This window comes from Callospermophilus lateralis, chromosome 18 (assembly GCF_048772815.1).
Source record: "Callospermophilus lateralis isolate mCalLat2 chromosome 18, mCalLat2.hap1, whole genome shotgun sequence".
In the NCBI taxonomy this organism is placed as follows: domain Eukaryota; kingdom Metazoa; phylum Chordata; class Mammalia; order Rodentia; family Sciuridae; genus Callospermophilus; species Callospermophilus lateralis.
The window spans coordinates 13181949-13203009 of NC_135322.1; the positions used below are offsets into that span (position 1 = coordinate 13181949).

Genomic DNA, 21061 nt, shown 5'->3' on the forward strand with positions numbered 1-21061 from the left:
GGTCCTGGGAGGACCCCTTAAAACAGAGAGTTAGAGAGCGGGCCCAGGCCAACACGGGCTGCAGGGGATGGAAACCTTTACTCTCATATTTGGCAAATATGAACTGACCACACCAGAAGCCACATGGGTGAAGGCTCACAGCAAAGGAGAGATAGACTGGAGCAGAGTGGCCAGAGAAACCTGGAGCCATCTATGGTTTGAATGTTCCCGCCAAAATTCGTGCTGATATTTGTTGCCACCTTGACAGTCTTAAGAGATGGCAGCTTTTGGATCTATACGGAGCAGCATATAGAACGCATCCATAGCAAACTCGGGGATACCGAAAACTTTGGATACTGCTGAACCCTGTAGACACTTTGCTTTACAAATATATGTATGGAAGTTTAATTGGCAAGTTAGGCTCAGTAGGAGATTAACAAAAGTAGCATATAGAGAAACATAACATGATTATAATAATAGACTGTAATGAAAGTTATGAGTATGGCCTTTCTCTCAAAATATCCCATTGTACTGTGCTCCCCCTTCTTGTGATGTGAGATGGTGCTGTGGCCAGGGGAGAGAGGAGGTGAGGTGAAGGACATAGAAATTGTGATGTAAGCTCAGGCTACTAATGAGCTGATGTGCAGGTTGTCACAGCACAGAAATGCACACCAGCACCCTCACGAAGAAAACGTCCCTTCATATGTAGGAAACATCCCTTGGCATATCAAAAGCACACCAGCACACATATGGTGGCAAGCAGGCATGGACAAGTGCAGGCCAGTATAAACAAGTAGACAAATCTTGTGGACAGCTACATGCTCAACCACACACACCTACAGAAGAAAAGATGCGAACACACACACACACACACACACACACACCAGCATGCCCCCGCCCTATGCATTGTGGTATCACTTTCCCAGATTCACTGCCAACATCTAGGGAGGAGGCGGGTCATGAGGCGAAGCAAGCAGGAAGTGTGAGCACTCAGCACCTCTCTGCTACCTTCACACTATGGACAGTTGGACAGTGATGGGAGGGAGGTGGGGAGCAGATGGGGTTGCATAACGTGTGGGGAGGAGGCTCAGGATAAAAGGTCCAGCTCAGGCTGCAGCTGGTAGACGGCGGTCAGACCAGGACCATGGAGCTCAGTGTCTTCCTGCTCCTTGCTCTGCTCACAGGCCTCTTTCTTCTGCTGGTCAGGGGTCGCCCAAAGGCCCGCGGCCGCCTCCCACCAGGCCCCCGTCCTCTGCCCTTCTTGGGGAACCTTTTGGAGCTACAGAGAGGAGGCTTGCTCAATTCCTTCCTGAGGGTGAGACAGATGGACGGGGCCCTGCGGCGGGCTGGTCGCTGCCTCTTTACTTGGGGATCCCTCAGCAGGAAGAGCAAGGCCTCCATCCAGCTCAGGGGTTGGGTGGATGGCTGGTGTGTGAAGGGCCTGAGCCTGAATCTTGATGGAGAGTGGTAAGATGGCCAGAGGCATCCGGCTCAGCTGGAACTGTGTGAGGGGCGCTGTCCTCCAGGGGGCGGGTGGCCTTGCAGAGGTGTGTGGATGTGAGCTACAGTGCAGACCTTTGCTGTCCTCCGTCACCCTCGGCTGTGACCTTGGGTGCCTGCCTATCCCTGGAAGAGAGGAACAGGGTGGCACCAGTCCAGGGGATATTATTTTTGGCAACAAGAGGGAGCAGAGGCTGGCCCGAGTCAGGCCTGGGATGGACGCAATATATTCTTCCAGGTTTATCAGTAATCTAGAGATGATTTAAAGTACATTGGAGGATGAACATTTATTATATGCAAATACTACACCATTGTAAGTACTTAACTTTAGCATTTGAGGGATTTTGGTATTCCAGGGATGTCCTGGGCCAGTTCCGGTGGATGCTAAGGAGTGACTGTAGTGCCCAGCATTTTCCCAAGTGGCTGATACGATGGCTTTTACCATTTCATGAGCAAGGCTAGAAGGTCATCACTGTCCCTTCACGTCTGTCAAGTGGGTGGGTCAGAGTCGTCCTCTAAGGAAATGGTCAGGAGGCATAAAGCAGTTGGGTCACAGGAGACTCTTTGAGAGGCGCAGGAGATGTGGCCAGACTCAAGGGCACAGGCAGGATGGCATTAGAAATACTGAAGCATGTGGATTCTTAGGGCCCAACCAATGAGAGTGGACCTGCCCGGACTGTGCATTGACCCCTTAGTGGCTGGGTCCTGGGAAGGGGGCTGGCGTCTGAGGGAGGAGGGTCTTGTGGGAGACCCCTCTGTACCAATCTGCATCTAAGCATTTCATGGTTAACAATGGAGGTGTGCACAGACTAACATCATCCCTGGTGTGGATGTGCTTGGCAGCTTCGAGAGAAATATGGGGATGTGTTCACGGTGTACCTAGGACCAAAGCCCGTGGTCATGCTGTGTGGGACAGAGGCCATACGGGAGGCCCTGGTGGACCAAGCTGAGGATTTCTCTGGTCGGGGAACACTGGCCATCATTGAGCCAATCTTCCAGGGATACGGTGAGGACATAGAAGTCCCTGGGATGGGGTGGGATGGAAGATGGGACCTGGGAAAGGGGAGTCTGAGAAGGGAGGACAAGGGGTGGGGACAGAGCCAGACTCCTTCCAACTTCCTCTGCCACCCATGCCTCTCCTACATCCCCAGGTGTGACCTTTGCCAATGGAGAACGTTGGAAAACCCTTCGGAGATTCTCTCTGGCCACCATGAGGGACTTCGGGATGGGAAAGCGGAGCATTGAGGAACGGATTCAAGAGGAGGCCCAGTGTCTGGTGGAGGAGCTGAGGAAATCCAAGGGTGAGGCCCAGGGATGCACAGGAAATAAAGAAGTGGAACAGAGAGGGATATGGGGTGCACAGCAACAGAAAGAGAGGTACACGTGGGCAGAGAAAAAAGGGCAGAGAGAGATAAAGAAACAGAGAGATGGGAATCGAGATGGAGACGGGAGGTGAGAAACCAAGAAAGTTAGGGGAAGAGATGTGAAGTTTTTAGCATCCAAGACAGACTGAGTGATTAGCTTGCAGTTCACTTGTGTTCAATGAAATCAATTTAGGGATTGATCGTATGTGTCAAAGTCAAAAATAGGACATGTAAAAGAAAGCAAAGAGAAGCAACAGATTAGCAGACATGGAAAATAATGAACTGTGTTTTTCTTTCCTTGGGTGACGTGCCAGCAAGCCAAGAGGCAGGGGCTGTGTTCTGCTCTGGGGCAGCCCCAGGACACTTCTGGTGATTTTAGAGTCTTCATAATGTGGCGTGTAGGTGGCAGGCCCTTTATCAGCACGTCCACCCCATTTATACCAGGTCTTCATCAGCACTCTTAGCAACACTTCTCAGGAGACTCTGAGACATCTATGTGGAGCCTGGAAGGAGTGACAGGGACAGAAAGACTGATAAGAAGGACAGAGGAACAGAGCGACAGAGACAGGGAAGGAGAAGGAGACAGTGATGGAAAAAAAGAAAGATGAGAGAGAGAGAGAGGGAAAGAGAATGAGAGAGGTAAAAAGAAAGGAAGATAATTGGAGACAGAAAATTAGAGGGACAGACAGACAAACCTCAAAGAAAGGTCTGCAGACGAATGAGCTAAAGCAGGTGAGATCCAGAGACAGGGGTCGCACTCACTTGAGGTTCCTGGGCTCCCAGCCTTCTCCCTCCTGGCCTCAGGGACCAGGACTGCACCTGCCAAGCACAGGCTTCAGCAAGCAAATGAAGAATGATTCAAGTAAGACCAGAGAGCCCTTTGGATGGAGAGAAGATACTACCTGGGTGTGGGGGTGAGGGGTGCAGCCGTCGGGGCTTCTAAATCTGCACAAGGCATTGATGGAGCTCAGCTCTGCAGCCCTGCCCCAAGGACTTGACTCTAGGAGGTCACACTGTCAGAGATGGGTCCCAGAAGAGAGACAGGGGAGTGGCCAACAGCACTGGCCCTGTCTCTGGGTCTGAATGCTGCCCTCAGGAAGGAGGATCTGTGCAACCTTCCATTACTCGACCTTTGTGTCCAACTGTAAAGTGGGAGGTAATAATAGAAGAGCATCTGCCTTACAAAGTTTTGGTGAAAACTGATTGAAAGAAAATGTGAGTTCTAAGAGTAGGGCCTGGCCGTCTGTGCCAGCGCAAGCTGTTACAAATATTCTTTTATTTTGGAGCAGCGGTAGACAGTCACAGAGAGATGGGGCAGCAGCCAGATTGTCCCCAGGCTCTGGAGTCTGTGACCTGTGACCTGCCGCCTTCTCCTCCTAGGGGCCCTCCTGGACCCCACCTTCCTCTTCCAGTCCATCACGGCCAACATCATCTGCTCCATCGTCTTTGGAGAACGCTTCGACTATAAAGACCGAGAGTTCCTGCGGCTGCTGGACATGTTCTATCAGTCATTCACGCTGATCAGCTCCTTCTCCAGCCAGGTCAGTGGCAGGAGGAGAAGAGGACGAGGGGGACATTCAGGGAGGTGGGAAAGGATGGTCAGCTCTGGGGGCAAAGAAATGCATTTAGGGCCGAAGAAGGACAGAGGACCACACGGAAAGAGAGGGATGTTGAGTCCTGGAGGGGAAGAGGGGGAACGGAGTAGGAAGGTTGAAAGAAAGGAAGGGGAGTGAAGGGGAGGGAGAAACACAGGGTCAGAAAGACTAAGAAAACTAGGGCGTGGCTGTTCCCAGACAGGCTCAGTTGATACGGTGGAGTGGTCATTTACTCAAAGCTCTCTCCAGGTTCAATGCAGTCCCCATCAAAAGACCAGGTGTTATAATCAGGTTTTTTTTTTTTTTTTTTTGCTGCTCACTAAAGATCTGCCCAGAAGAATTGTAGAGGAGGAAAAGTTTATTTAAGGGCTCAGGGTTTCAGAGGTCCCAATCCACAGACAACAGGCTCCATTGCTCAGGGCTCCAGATGAGACAGGAGCCACAAGGCAGGAGAGTGTGGCAGAGGGAAGCAGGTCACATGGTGATCAGAGAGCAGAGAAAGAGACTCCACTCTCCAGATACAAATATATACCCAGATACCTTATCCACTTCCTCCAGTCACACCCCACCTGCCTCCCGTGACCATTCAGTTAATCCCACCAGGGATTAATTCACTGATTAGGTGAAGGCTATAACCCAATAATTTCTCTTCCAAACTTTTTTGTATTGTCTCTGGGGGACACCACTCTAAACCATAACACCAGGAGATATTCTCTGCAGAACTAGGAAAAACAGGTCTAGAATTCATTTGGAAGAATAAAAGACCCAGAATTGCCAAAGCAATAATACCACAGTGGATATCACAATATCTGGTCTCAAATCATACTGCAGAGACAGAAATGAAATAGCATGGTCTTGGCCTTCCAACACTCACCAAGACCAGTGGAACAGAATGAAAGGCACGAGACAAATCCAACAGACTCAGTCACCTGATTCTTCACAAAGGTGACAAAAATATATGTTGGAGAAATTTAACAAATGGTGCTAAGAAAACTGAGTATCTATATGTAGAACATTGAAACTAGATCTCCATGTTTAGCACACAAAAATCAACTCAAAGTGGATCAAAGACCTAAGAATTAGAGAGGTAACTTTGCAACTGCTAGAAGAAAACATAGAGGCAGAAATCCAACATATTGGCACAGGCACCAACTTCCTTAACAAGATCCCTAAAGCTCAAGAAAGGAAGCCAAAAATCAATAAGTGGGATGCCACCATATTAAAATTTTCTGCACAGTAAAAGACATTAAAGAACATAAGAGAGGGCCTACAGAATGGGAGAAAATCCCTGCCAGGTACTCCTCTGACAGAAGATAAATACTCAGAATATATTAAAAACTCAAAAACAATACCATCAAAATAACCAAGTTGATTAATGGGCAAAAGATCTAAATAAACATTTTTTCAAAAGAAGAATAAAAATGGCCAACAAATACATGAAAAAATGGTCAACGTCCACAGCAATCAGGGAAATGCAAAAGAAAACTACATTGAGATTTCATCTGACTCTAGTCAGAATGGCAATCATCAAGAATACAAATAATAATAATTTCTGGTGAGGATGTGGGGAAATAGGTACACTCATATATTTTTGGTGGGAATGAAAATTAGTACAACCACTCTGGAAAGCAGTATGGAGATTCCTCAAAAGATTAGAAATAGAATCACCACATGAACCAGATATCCCACTCCTTGGTATGTATCCAAAAGATCTAAAATCAGGATATTATAGTGATATGTGAATAATAATATTTATAGACATGCAATTCACAATAGTCATACTATGGATCTAGCCTAGGTGCCAATCAACAGACTAAGATAAAGAAAATGTGGTATCTATACACAATGGAGTTCTACTCAGCTATAAATAAGAAAATTATGCCATTTGCAAGAAAATGGATGGATGGGAGAAATTAAGTGACATAAGCCAGATTCACAAAGTTATGGATTGAATGTTTTTTTTTTCTTGTATATAGAAGCCAAAGGGCAGGGGAGAAGAGATATTAAAAATGAGGTGTCTCTCAAAAAAAAAAAAAAAAGAAGAAAGAACTGGGTGTGGTGGTGCACACCTGTAATCTCAGTAGCTCAAGAGGCTGAGGCAGGAGTATCATGAGTTCAAAACCAGCCTCAGCAACTTATCCAGCCTGAGTCACTTAGCAATTCAGTGAGACCCTGTCTCTCCATGGTTAAGTGTCCCTGGGTTCAAACCACAGTACCAAAAGAGTAGAGGAACAAGATTGGGAGGTATGGAGAAGGGGAGGATTGGGGAAGTACTGGGGGCTGAATAACGTTTGTGTACAAATATCATACAAGGATTCATGTATATAAATCATGATGTACTAATTAAGATAATAGTAGACCCAACAGAAAAAGGATGGGCAGAGTAGAGCAAGAGGATGGGGAGGGAAGGGAAGAGAAAGGGAAGGTACTGGGGATTGAAATTGATATATTAGAGTATGTGCATGTATGAATATGGCATAGTGAATCGCACTGTTATGTACACTTACAAGGTGCCAAAATATTTTTAAAAAATCAAAAAGGAAAAGAAAAAGAAGCAAATGAGGGCTAGGAAGAAAGAATAAAGGAAAAAAGAGAAGACAAAGAGACTGGGGATAGAGATTGAGTGTGATGAGGGGTGGAGGAGGGAGAGGGTGAAGAAGAGAAGGGGTGGGGGGGGAGAGAGAGGTTCCCCACAGAGGCGTTGGGGCCCCGCATGGCTGCCCTCCACGTGACGTGCTAGCTAGGCCCCTGGAACTCCTCACGGCCCCTTCCTTCTTGCAGGTGTTTGAGTTCTTCTCCGACGTCCTGAAGCACTTTCCCGGCACCCACAGGCAAGTCTACGAGTACCTGCAGGAGGTGCTCACCTTCATCGGCCACAGTGTGGAGAAGCACCGAGCAACCCTGGACCCCAGCGCCCCCAGAGACTTCATCGACACCTACCTGCTCCGCATGGACAAAGTGAGGCCTGGGGCGGGGGGGTGGGGGAAAGAGGGAGGATGAGGGAAGGAGTAGGCAGGGGGGAGGGGGCGGGAAGGACCGAGGAGGGGGAGAGCTGGGGGGGGAGAGGAAGACCAGGGAAAGGAGGAGGGTCTGACATGAGAGGGAGAGGGGAAGGGGCGCTGGTGATGGGGACCCACAGGGACCAAAAGAAACAGGAGAAAAGACCCTTAGAGGCAGGAAGGGACTGGGGGACAAAAACCAGAAACAAGCCAAAGAGACGGAGAGAGAGACACCAAGCCAGGCAGAGCCATGAGGCGGAGGGAGAGAGGCTGGGGCTTGGCCCTGCTGAGACCCAGGGACCCCGGGGGAGACCCAGAGACAGAGGGAGGGGCCTGGGGGCAGGCGAGTCCCCAGTGGGCTCCAGGCCCTGACCTGCCCTCCCTCTCCTCACCTCTGGGCCCAGGAGAAGTCCAACCTGCAGAGCGAGTTCCACCACAAGAACCTCACCCTTACCTTGCTGTCCCTCTTCTTCGCGGGCACCGAGACCACCAGCACCACTCTGCGCTACGGCTTCCTGCTCATGCTCAAGTACCCTCACGTGGCAGGTGGGCCCGGGGGAGCGCGTGGGGAGGTCCTCTGATCCCCTCCTGGCTGCAGAGGTGGGGCTGGGGTCCTCCACGGATGAGAGGCACCCTGACCTCTGTTTCAGGAGCTGGGCAGGTCAGGAGGTCTCCTCCTGAGCCAATGCTGTTGGTGATTGGGTGAATGACAAATCTGACAATCTGTTCTTCCAGTGCTTTTCCCATTTACCATCCAGCTGTCTATCTTTTATTGATTAATCCACTTGTATATTCAGTGATCAGTTCATCCATAATTCATTCACGGACAGTTTCATTCATTTATTTGGATTAATTCATTCATGAGTTGATGCTATTCACAAGAAGAATTGAATGGACTGTTGGTCACTGATGACTTGGCTCATTCATTCATTCACAGGACACCAACCCATTTTTTATTAACTGGGTTTCATTCCTTAAACCTTCTATCAACCATCTTCTTATTCATCCCACATCCAGCCACCCATCCATCCATCCATTCCTTCACTTATCCACTTTTTTTTTATTCCTTCACTTATTCCATTTCTTTATCCACTTGCTCATAGATTAATCCATTGATCTATTTTACTGTGATTTTCCTGCGGATTGAGTGCCGTGTTCATCTGTAATGAACACACATGCACACAAATACTGGATCATTTTCTGTTCATCTTTGAGGGTGAAGTTTTGACAGGTTCTTAATGTGGAGTTATTAATCTAAAATTCCTTGTGAAGTTGTGGTGGATGTGGGATGTGTGTGCACGTGTGTGCTTGTGTGCTTGTGTGCGTGCTGTGTGCCTGCAGAGTTTCTGTGCATATAGTAGACAGTTCATTATATTCATTGAATTTGAAAGGGTTAGAATTCTAATTCTTGTTGCTCTCCTCTCATCACCCCAGCTGATTGCTCTGAAGTGTATCAATGATGTAAGCTTTTGCCCTAGGATTTTCCTGGCTCACTGACCCACTGAAAACAGTGTCACTGGTGAAATGCTTATGTAAAAAGAGGCTCATGGTACCCCTCTTTGGTGCAGAAAGGGTCCAAAAGGAGATTGAGCAGGTGATTGGCTCACGCCGCCCACCAGCCCTTGATGACCGCACTAAGATGCCTTACACAGAGGCTGTCATCCATGAGATTCAGAGATTCGCAGACCTCATTCCCGTTGGTGTGCCTCACATAGTCACCAAGGACACATATTTTCGAGGGTTCATCATCCCCAAGGTGAGAGCAGCGGGCTCCATGGCTTTGTGTGGGTGTGCTCTGTTCTTTTAGCCCACAATCTCAACCTCTTGTGGGCTTCTCCATAGGGCCTCCTTGTTTCCATTTTTGTTTTGTGTTATCAATTTGTTAATTGTGTGTGAGAGCTAGGGAATGGCAATATTAGAAAATGTTTTTACTACTGCATTATAGTTATACATAACAGTGCGGCTCATGATGACATAATCACTCACACATTGAGTATAATTTGGTATAACTTGGTCACATGGTGATTCCAATTGCCCTTTGCTTCCTTTTAACCTCTCCTCTTCCCTCCTCAGTTTCCATTCCTATACTCTACTGGTCTTCCTTATGTTTATTTGTTGTTGTTGTTCTTTTTTTTTTTACTTTGGTGCTTTATAGATATACATAAAGGTGCAATTCAGTGTGGTATATTTGTGTACGTGCATAGCATAATTTTGTCAATTTGATTCTGCAGTTCCTCCCTTTTCAATTCCTCCTCCCTTCCCTTCAATCTCCTTCCTCTACTCCACTGATCTGCTCTCTGTGTTCATGGGACATGCCCCCCCACACTTATTTTCCTTCCTCTACTCTAGCTTCTGCATATGAGAGAAAACATTCAACCCTTAACTTTCTGTTTCTGGCTTATTTTACTTAGCATGAATGTTCTCCAGTTGCATCCATTTACCAGCAAATCACACAATTTCATTATCATTTATGCTAAGTAAAACTTTATTGTGTATATATAAGATATTTTATTTATCCATTCATCTATTGATGAGCATCTGGGTTGGTTCCATAACATGGCTAGTGTGAATTATGCTGCTATAAGCATTGATGTGCCTGCGTCACTATAGCATGCTGATTTTAGTTCTGTTGAATAAATACGAAAGAGTGGGATAACTTGGTCACATGGTGATTCCATTCCTAGTCTTTTGAGGAATCTCCATATTGCTTTCCAAAATGGTTGTAGTTTTCAGTCCCACCACAATATATGAGCATACCTTCCTCCCACATCCTGGCCAGCATTTATTAATACTTGTATTCTTGATAAAATGGCAGTGTCTCTTGATCTTTCAACCTTTCCTCAGAACACTGAAGTGTACCCCATCCTGAGCTCTGCTCTCCACGACCCGCATTACTTTGAAGAACCAGACACCTTCAACCCTGACCACTTTCTGGATGCCAACGGGGCACTGAAGAAGAACGAAGCTTTTATCCCCTTCTCGGCAGGTAGGCTGGACCTGGGATTCCTTTGCAGACACTAGGGGCAGGTCCCATCTGCTCCTCGAGACAGACAATGATAGGTCTTTGTTTAGTGAGCATCAACATATTCCAGTTGCTTTACCTGTACTGTCCCATTCCATCTTCACTACCGCCCTGCTAGGAAACTTGAAAAGTGACATGTCCCAAGGCTCACTTTGATAAGCCGGATCTTGGGCAAATGTTGGAAAATCCCTAGACCTGAGCAAAGTCGTTTTCTTAAAAATCAACAACCAAAAAGTATTTATTAGCATGACTCCAAGCCCAGTGCTTAATAAAGGGCTAAGATAATGCAGCTAAAAACTCAGAGAGGTTTCATCCCTAGTCTATTGCCTCCATATGACCCAGCTATCCCACTCCTTGGTTTTCATCCAGAAGAACTAAAATCAGCATACTATAGCTATAAATGCACACCAATGTTTCTAATGACAGAATTCACGATAGCTATGTTATGGAACCAGCCTTGGTGTCTGTCAGCAGATAAAGGGATAAAGAAAATGTGGTATAGTTGCAAGGCATGACTAATCCCAGCAGTTTAGGAGGCTGAGCAGGAGGATTGCAAGTTCAAAGCTCGCTTCAGCAACTTAGCAAGGTCCTAGGTAACTCTGTGAGACCTTGACTGTAAATAAAATGTAAAAAAGGGCTGGGAATGTGGTTTAGTGGTTAAGCACCCTTGAGTTCAATGTTCCATACCCAGTACCAAAAAAAAAAAAAAAAAAAAAAGAATAGAAAATGGGGTATGTGTGTGTGTATTTGTCCACACAGAAGAATGAAATAATATCATTTGCTGGTAAATTGATAAACAGATGGAACTGGAGAACATTATGCTATATGAAATAAGCCAGATTTGGAAAGTCAAGTGTGAATGTTTCCTTCATATGTGAAAACTACAGGAAAAAAAGGAATAAAAAAGTAAACTCATGAAAACAGAAGTGAGACCAGTAGAGCAGAGGAAGGGGATCAAGGCAGAGGGCAAAGGAGAAGGAGAGGGAGCTACTTGGGAATAAAACTGACCAAGTTATGCTCTGTGTATGTACAAACTCACAAACCCCACTTTTATGTATAATTATTATACAACAACAAAAAAAAATAAATGGAGGGGGAAACCAGTAAAGAAGAGGAAGGTGGAGACAGGGCTCTGGCTCAGTGGTAGAGCACTTGCCTAGCATGCATGAGGCCCTGGATTGGATCCCCTGCACCACATAAAAATAAACAAATAAAATAAAGGTATTGTGTCCATCTACAACTAAAAATAATATTAAAAAAAGAAGAAGGTGGTCAGGGGGAGGGAGGAAGGAAGTACCGAGAAGTCCTGGGAACCTAGATCATTATGTGCACATATAAATATGTCACAGTGAATCTCTGATGTCTAATTATAATGCATCAATAAAAGTGTAAAGAACCCAGATCATATACAGATTCAATTCCTGCTCCAGGAAACTTATAGTCCACAGGGAGAAGGATGTTCATCAAATTGTCCCCAAATAATGATCTTATTAAATTATTAAATGCTTGGCACTTAGAATTGCTTGGCACAAAGTAAGTGATGGGCACTTTGTATCATTAATAATCTGGCATTATTTGGGAGCACAAAGTAGGAAATACTAATTTTGGTGGGTAGGAAAGGAAAAGCTCACCTGAGAAACTGGTTTTCAGGCCGAGGCTGGTGGGTGAGTGTTGATCAGCTACGGGAAAGAAAGTTCCAGGTGGAGGCAACAGCAGGGCAGAGCCAGCTGGTCCATGAGAGGAACTGTAAGAAGCTCCAGGTGTAGATTAGGAGAGGGATTGAGTGTGAGGAGCTCAGCTGGGCAGGGCCTTGAGGGCTGGGGAGGAATTTAGATTGATCTCTGAGCACTGGAGCTGGGAAAAGTCTTTTATTTTATTTTTCGTAGCCCGGATTGAACCCAGGAATGTTTAACCACATCCCAGGCTTTTTATTTATTATTTAAATTTAGAGACAGGGTCTCGATAAAATGCTTAGGGCCTTGCTAAGTAGCTGAGGCTGGCATTGAATTTACAATCCTGCTTCACCCTCCCCATCCTCTGGGATTACAGGCCCTGTGTGGCTTGGGGAAAGTCTTGGACACACTTGGCCCCGTTCCCACTGTACACTCTGGTTTGGTAAAATAACATTTCAGACAAGGTAAATTTGTAGAGTTTACTTGAGCAAAGTAACGATTCACGAATTGGACCATAACCTGCAGTGGTGAAGCTTTAGAGAGCTCCACCCAGTTGCATGGGCAGGTAGGGATGTTGACAGAAAAAGGAACCAAATAGCAGAAACAGCTTGGTTAGTCCAGAGGTTGGTCCACGTGGCCGCCTTTGGTGTGTCTGAGCAGTTGGCCATTTGGGATTGGCTGAGGCACAGCGCTGGGATTGGCTGAAGAGTGCCCTGGGATTGGCTGAGGCTTGGTTACTTGTTCCAGGAATGTGCTCTCAGGTTCGGTTGCCCTTTGGTTAATATTAAGTCAAGGTGCAGTTTACTTAGTGGGGTTTAGGCCAGATTTAACTTGAAAGTTCCCCCCAAGGACACCCCAACATTCAGTTCCTCGTGTTTGGGGAGGAAGGAAGGCCCCAGAAACAAGTTCCTAGTTATGACTTTCATCAGTGACTTCAGGGGCCCAGGGCCCTGGCATAGCTCCCGCCTCTGTGGAATGTGGTCCTCAGGGTCCGTTCTGTCTTCAGTGAGAGCAGGGAACACGTGGGGTGGTGGGTGAAGGTCAGCCCCCCATCCATTACCCCCATCCTAAGTTTAGGGAGAGGCAGAGGCTTAGAGAAGTAAGGACTGAAACAGAGCTAAGCACAGGAGAAGAGATGGGGACTAGACAGAAAGAGGGACAGAGACAGGGAGATCATGGCGGAGGAGACAGTCTGTTAGAGACAGAGAGTGAACCTGAGACCACAGAGGAAGGAGAGAGAGAGAATGGATAGACAGGAGTGAAGAAGAAAATGTAAAAGGGATAAAACAAACAAAAAACAAAACAAAACTTCTTAGGTATAGACCAAGACAGAGGCAGAGTGCCCCAAGCCGAAAAAACAACAAACTGAACCAATAGAGTGTTGGAATAAAGAGCCAAAGAAGGGAAGGGTGTGCTGAGAGAAGACAGCAGGCCTTAGGCTACTGGAAAGGTCTGGATCCCCAGCCAGTTCCAGGAGAAGAACCCTCCCAGAGACCTGCCCTGAGTACTTCCAAGGTCCCATCTCCTGACATCTGGAAGTGCCAAAAGTACACAGACCCCTTGCCAGATGCATCCAAGCAGGCACAACTTTGCAGCAGCTTGAAAAGCACAGGGGATGCCTGGAATCCTGCCCTCCACTGGGGCTTCCCAGGGCTCTCAGTTTGCAGATGAGGAAGCACTGAAGCACCTGGAGGCGCTCTGTGTCCCTGCCCGACTTTTCAGGCCATCTCTGTCCTCCTTCCTCTCTAAGCCTGTGGTCTGTAAACTCAAACCCCTCTGAGTAACCATCTGAGGGAAGCCATAGAAACCCTGCTCATGGGCATTGGTCCATTCACTACTTTATGAATAATTTTGGGGGGAGAATTTTTTGAAGCTGGTGGATTTCAGGTTGAAACTAGAAGAAAACCCAGAGACAGATGTAACACAGAGTGCCAGAAACACACACACACACACACACACACACACACACACACACACACACACACACACAGGCTTACTGGCTCTTAGATCCAGACGTAGCAATAACTACATCTGTAGAATTTCTAATGCAAGCCAGGTGTTAGTCTAGGAGTTTCTACAAATTCCATCTTTACCTTTAGTCACCCTGCTAGTGCCTGGTAAGTACTATACTCCCTGTGAGAAAAGAAGAACATTAAAAATATCAAGTCAGAAATATGCACACACATACCTACACACACTGACACACCCAAACACTAGTGGGTCCTTATCTCCTACGAGGCCACTGAACCCTTTGAAAATTAAACAATAGTTATAAACTCTCTCCTGTAACAATCAGCTTGAAGAGTCCAACAGGTTAAAGATCAAGCCTGTGACAATCCGTAGCAGTGCACAGGTGCCTGGGCTTTGGGGTATGGCAGGCAAAGCATGTGCCCTGGCCCCAATCCCACATGGTGATCCTCTGTGCCCACAGGGAAGCGCATCTGTCTTGGTGAAGGCATCGCTCGCAACGAACTGTTCCTCTTCTTCACCACCATCCTCCAGAACTTCTCTGTGGCCAGCCCGGTGGCTCCCCAGGACATCGACCTCACTCCCCGGGAGAGTGGTGTGGGCAGAGTGCCCCCAACATACCAGATCCGCTTCCTGCCCCACTGAATGGGCTGAGGGACAAGGGCCAAAGGATCCAGGGTCATTGTTTCTACCCTGTAGAGAATGACCTCGATGGCCTCCACATTTTCCTGTGTCTGAGAGACCTGCTGTACCCAGCATCTTCCCTGTCCTTGTCTGCATCAACATGGGAAGGTCCTTTGTGTAGTCCTACTTCCTTCCATCATGCTGTAGCTCTTCCCAGGCCCTCAGGTGTACTCCTTTCCCCTATTCATAGAATTTCAAAAGTCAGAACCAACCTTGAAGGTAATCAAGTACCTTTCTAGGTGTATATAACTGGGGACAAGAGAGGAAACCTGGCAGTAGGTCCTTCTGCAGTTCTGCCTCCCAGGACACAGCTCATGCTGAATAAATTCTTCCTTGCTCAGAATAAATACAGTCCCATTTATCCATTCCTTGTGCTCCATCATCTGTGCTGAAGGGCTTCACATATGACCTCCCTCTCTCTTTCTCCCCCCTCTCTCTTGTTTTGGTAACAGGACTGAATTCGGGGACATTTAACCCAGCACCCTAGAGTCAGGGTCACACTAAGTTGCTCAGGGCCTCACTAAGTGGCTGAGGCTGGCTTTGAACTTGCAGTCCTCCTGCGCCAGTTGGATTACTGGCTGTCCAACCTCAAACCTGGCAGCCCTCTCTTGAGGCCTCTCCCCAATACCCCCCTGACCATGCCCATTTTACAGATCAATAACAGAGGACAGGAGAGAGCCTCTTCTCCTGAGGTCCCAGAGCTAGCCGGTGGAGGAACCAGGCTGCGCTCTGGCTCTAGAACCCAAACTCTCCCACCCAGCCAAAAAGCTGATTTCATGGGAAGACGTGAAGAAGCTAACAACCCAGGCTTCCCGAATACTTCGAGACCTAGGAGAAAACAGGACCCCAGTGATGATGGTAACAACAGTAATTGCCCTACTGGGCTGTCAGGTAAAGGGGGATCAAGAAGACACTTACTGGACATATTTCCCAGATCCACCCCTGGTACACCCAGCTGTGTGGACTGGAGAATCTATTCCAGTATTTACTAATGACTCATTCATGATGGGAGGATTTACAGATACTCATATTACTCCCAATCATGTGATTAGATTTAATTATTCTGGCTATAGTGCCCAATTACCCTTGTGTTGGTCCCACGATAAACATGCTGGCTGTCTAAAAGTATCATTCGAAGAAAAGACAGCGATTGGTAGACCTAAACTGACAAATAATTCTATTTATGGAGATTTAAAACCTAATACTAGATCAGTAATTAAGATGCAACTTTCCCATAATAAGCCAGTCATTTCTGCAAAACCTCCACAGATACACCACTGTCCAAATAGTTCTACAATTGAGATTGGCACCTTTCCTAAATGGATGGATTGTATAAATCCCTTTCCTGTACAACATAAGGTGTCTAAAGATAGTGGGTATGTTTTAGACTGGTCTCCAAAAATTGATAAGAGACAGTCATGAAGAAATTCTGCTCTGACACCTGCAGGATTTGTTAGTAATATTTTGACTTATAGTAAAGGTGGTGTTCAAAAAGATATTTGGCGTTTAATTGCTGCCTCAGAATTCTTACATTTTACAGACAAACCCTTACCAAGATTTATTGGCAAGAACTGTAAAGAGGGATCCTGCTATGGCTTACGAGCTTGTGTCCAATCTCCTTATGTTTTAATTATTGGAAATGTAAAAGTTAAATGGATAGATGACAGATATATTGTTACTTGTAAAAAATGTAACCTAACCAATTGCATTACTAGGTATAATGGAGGAAAAGGAGTGCTGATACTTCATCAGCCCTCTTTCGTTTTATTACCTGCTAATATTTCAGAGCCATGGTACGCTGATGCTGGTTTACAAGTCTTACAGCAAATTCATGCCCAGCTGGCAAGACCTAAACGTGCTATTGGAGTTATAATTGTTGGTGTTTTGGCGCTAGTCTCTTTTATTGCCTCAACTGTCTCTGCGTCTCTGACATTGTCTCAAAATATTCAGCATGCAAAATTTCTTAATAATTTAGCTCAAAATACTTCCAAGGCTCTGCGTAATCAAGTAAATATTGATGTAAAGATTAAAACCAAATTAAACGCCTTAGAGGCAACTGTTATTGACATAGGAAATGAACTTTCAGCCTTAAAATTTAAAGAAAGGCTTAAATGCCATGCTAATTATAAGTATGTGTGTTACAGCTGCCAAGTACAATGCTTCTCTCGGATTGGGAGAAGGTTAAAAACCATTTGTTAGATATTTGGCAAAATAGTAATAATAGCTTGGATATTCTGGAACTTCATCACCATATCCAAGACATTCAAAATAATAGAGCTGATTTTTCAGATCCTTCTTCTTTGGCTAACCAAATATTGAAGGAGTTAAATGGATTCAACCCTGGAAATATTCTTAAACACTCGGCCTGGTACATTATTGGATTATTCTCTTTGCTGCTAATTCTCTATTGGGTTGTAATTGTAGGATGGCGAGTCTTCAGAACAAGAATGCAGAAACTCCGGAGAGTGAACCCCCACCTCATTTTTGCGAAAAGAAAGGGGGAATATGTCGGGAGCCATTCTCACACGTGACTGGGTGACTCCCGGTTAGGGTCTGAGGCGCTCTGGCTGTGTCGGAGCTTTCCCGGCCCTCTCCTGATGAGAGAACCTGTCTGTGTGGGGGTGTAACTGACCACTGACCCCGGAGGCCCAATCACTGACCCTGACCTTGGAGTGCGGCCCCCCTTCAACCTTCATTGGATGGAATTATCCCCTGAATTTCTTGCTCCCCAATAAAAGGCTACTCCCTGGCGTGCTCGCTCTCTCTCTCTCCTGCTAGCCCTGAGTAATCCTTGCTGCCCTGCCGGGTGGTTAGAGGAGGGAACCAGAGAGGGGAGCCGTCTCGGACCTGGTCATAGAAAAAGGTAACTGAGTCTGTGTGTTTATTTCGATCTCGCTAGCTAACTTTTATGCCAAGAACCTCATTAATGAAACCATTGCGCTGGCCGCATGGTAGATAAACCCAACCAGGCCTCTGCCATCAGACCATGTCACCTCTGTGGGTCACTGTCTTTTAATACCTAGAATAACATCCTGCCACCAAGGGGCTCAGGGAGGCCCCCATTCTGCCTGCCAGGTCTCTTCACCTCTCATGCTGGATGCCATCCCCTGACGAAAATGGCTGAGAGCCATTTGGCAATGGAGCCACTTGAAACCAGCCTGGCCAGATCCCACCTATTGGCATGTCTTTGCGGGGCATGTGACACATTCCAGGAGCTATCTCCCTGCAGCTAGTGGCCAATGGGAAGCTGGCTCTGGGACTAAACATGTGGCCTGCGCAGTGCCTGCCTCCCTCGGAGCTCTGCCAAGGTAGGGTCCTGGCACACCCTCCTCCGACAACCACAGATGGTGAGGAGGGGGTGGTAGGAGGAGGAGAGGCTCAAGGCAGAGAGGCGGCTGGAGTCCAACTTGGGGTGAAAGTCTCACAGCAGCTTGGGAATTCTCTTCTTTCAGCAGGGATCTGGCCCAGCATGCCCCGTAGAGAAGCGTCTGGAGTTCCCGGGAGAACGCAGGGAGGAGGATGGCTTGGAGGGGTATCAGACTTGAGGCTTTGAGTTTGGTCCTGCAGTGGGGGAGGAGAGGCTGGGTTTGGGGAGTGGTGCTATTCGTAAAATTCAAAGATTGGAGGGTCCTTGGCAAAGCTGAGACAGGATGATCGGGGAAGGGCACGTGGAGGCTTGGACAAAGCACGGAGTTCAGGGGTTGGTTCTTCCCTGATGAGGCTACAGCCAGCGGGGCTCAGGATCCCCTGGAAGGTGTCGTTCAGGTGGGAGTGGGGCAGATGCTTCTCTCGTGCTTCATAGTGAGGTCTGGACCCTGTCTCCACAGCTGGGGGAGAAATATGGGAACCTCTTCACAGGGCACTGGGACCCCATCCTGCCATCAGCCTGTGCGGATACGAGGTCATGCACGAGGCTCCAGTGGGTCTAGCTGAGGCTTTCTCCTGCCGAGGGCTCATTGCCACACTGACTCCATATTCTAGGAACTGGTGTTGGGGGACAGGGTGGGGACCGGGGGGACATGCGGGAGTATGAGTCCTCCCAAACTCCTCTGTGCCCCACCAATCAGGAGTGAGCTTTGCCAGTGGAAAGCCTTGGGAAGTCCTCCAGCGGTTCTGTCTGATCACCATGGAGGACTTTGGGAGAGGGAAGTGGAGTTTTGAGGAGTGAATCAAGGAGGAGGCTCGGAGTTTGGTGGAGGAGCTGTGGACACCTCAGGATGAGCCCCGTGGGAACTCAAGATAGGGACATAGGGAGGAAGAAATGATGATAAGAGACAGGGACAGGGAGATGCAGACAGATTCAGGGAGAGAGGGAGACAGAGACACAGGGAAGGGAAAGGGAATGAGGAACATGGAGACAGAGGAGTCGGGAGGGAGGAGGAGGGCGGGGAGAGAGGAGAGAAAACAAGATAAAACAAAAAACAAAAAAAGACAGAGAAAAGCCAGGGAGGCAATGATAGATCTAGAAAGAAAAATCCAAAGAACAGATTTATAATGAAAAAGCTAAAGATAGAAACAGGGGTGAAACAGAGGGTTAGTAAGGTGAAGGGGAGGGGTCAAGGACTGATGGGCACAGACAAGAGAGTGGACAGCCTCACAGAGGGTCAGAGGTGGAGAGAGAGACATGTACACAGAGAGTGAGACAAGACAGACCCTGAAACACTAGAGAGAGAGGGGTGTGAAGACAGAGCTCGACTGAAAAACCCATGAAAGACCTGGCCAAGTGACAGAAACCAACCACGCAAGTGAAGATGGCCCAGCCAGGTCAGAGTCACGCAGGAGGACAGTGCAATGCAGGGACATGCAGACCTCCACTATGGGCCTCTCATCCCCAGGGACCTATCCGGACCCCACCCTCCTCTTTCACTCCATCACGGCCAACCTCATCTGCGCCGTTCTTTGGTGAACGCTTTAGTTACCAGGATCCCAAATTCCTACGTCTGCTGAGTTTACTGAAGGAAACCTTCACCATCCTCAGCTCCTTCTATATCCACGTGAGGTCAAAGATTCCAGGATGGGCCAGGAATCTGGGTGGTGGATCCTGGGATGGGACCTGGTGCTCCCTGTCCCGAGCTCAGGAGCAGGAAGGCAGAAGCAGGGAGAGATTAAATCCTGGAAGGGGATTTAATCTCTCCCTGCTTCTGACTTCTGAGTAACAGGCCCACAAGGCCCCTGCCAGCATCTGAGGTGCCTTTTTTTTTTTGAACTCAACTTTGTTTTATTTTTATATACATTTTGTTTTTTTCCAGAAATATTATGTCTACATAGCTTTCAGTAATACTTGAGCTGAATACATGCTTTGAGACAACAGCCCTGTCATGTGATCTTTAATTCCTCAGTCTTCAGCCCCACCCCTTTGTCTGTCCTCATGGGGGGGGGGTCCACATGGCAGTTGTAGTGGGGACACTTTCTGTACTCATCTATAATCTACTATAAAAGGGAATGTAAATACAGGTCCCTGGAGGGGCTTGGAGCAGAGCCAGGGCACTTGGCCTTGGTTGTGCTCCTGGTAACAGGTGTTGGAAGAGCTGTTGTTGCAGAGTGAGTTCTTAGAGACTTGTCAATCCTTTCATATTTGACACGACAGGTAAGTGACTTGGGATCTTTGGCATCCATCACAGTTTATTGAGCCAAGTCAAATCCCACAATTTTTGTAGGAGGCACTGACCTGACAGTTACAATCCCCCACTAGTGGGATTATGCCCCAAATAAGCACTAAATGCCCCATGGCTATGATCTACAATTTCCCCAGTTGTCAACAGGTTCATCTTTGCTGTTTTTGATGTTGAATGAAAATTGCCCAGTCTTCTTAAACTTTTTCTTATTTACAATGGCCCTTTTCTTAGCCCTGGGCTGAGGCTTTTGAACATCTGTGGATTGCCTCAGCCAGTCCCAGGAGTCTTGCTGAGACCAAGGTTCTGGGGGTCATATCATAGGTCCAAATCTGCATCCTTTTCCTTGCCATGAAAAGTCTGTGACAGGAGTCGGCTGATAGACAACTGTTCACTGCTTTCTGTCCACATGAGCTTTACTGTGGATTTGCATCTTCCCAACTTCAGAAGTTCTGAGTTTCCACCATTTGCGAAATTGGCACATGTGACAGTCTCAGAGGCTCTGTCCATGGTCAGCCAACTCCATAGCTATGGGCTGAGGGGAGGCAGAACACCATGATGAAGAGCATGGTGGGGGAAAGCAGCTCAGACAGGACGGCCAGGGAGCAGAGAGAGCCTATGGTGCCTGATTTTTTTCAATTTTCTTATTTTATTATTATAATTTT

General features: G+C 47.2%; 1 protein-coding gene and 1 pseudogene across 1 annotated transcript; one reads left to right on the top strand and one right to left on the bottom strand.

The window, feature by feature from the left end:
* Positions 1-1123: 1123 nt before the first annotated feature.
* On the top strand, positions 1124-15131 carry LOC143384522 (cytochrome P450 2B1-like). Its single transcript, XM_077105695.1, has 9 exons — positions 1124-1294; positions 2323-2485; positions 2631-2780; positions 4224-4384; positions 7220-7396; positions 7842-7983; positions 9006-9193; positions 10282-10423; positions 14564-15131. Exons 1-9 carry the CDS (start codon positions 1124-1126, stop codon positions 14743-14745), a joined length of 1476 nt encoding a protein of 491 aa, XP_076961810.1. The 3' UTR covers positions 14746-15131.
* A 5069-nt stretch (positions 15132-20200) lies between these two features.
* Positions 20201-20906, bottom strand: LOC143383164 (neurexophilin-1 pseudogene; annotated as a pseudogene).
* Positions 20907-21061: the final 155 nt, after the last annotated feature.

What these genes read in the sequence shown, in the direction of transcription:
- LOC143384522 (XM_077105695.1), top strand. Translation starts at nt 1,124, where the DNA reads ATGGAGCTCAGTGTCTTCCTGCTCCTTGCTCTGCTCACAGGCCTCTTT. An exon ending in GCCAATCTTCCAGGGATACG is followed by an intron (nt 2,486 to 2,630) that starts GTGAGGACATAG and finishes CTACATCCCCAG; the next exon opens with GTGTGACCTTTGCCAATGGA. An exon ending in GGAGCTGAGGAAATCCAAGG is followed by an intron (nt 2,781 to 4,223) that starts GTGAGGCCCAGG and finishes TTCTCCTCCTAG; the next exon opens with GGGCCCTCCTGGACCCCACC.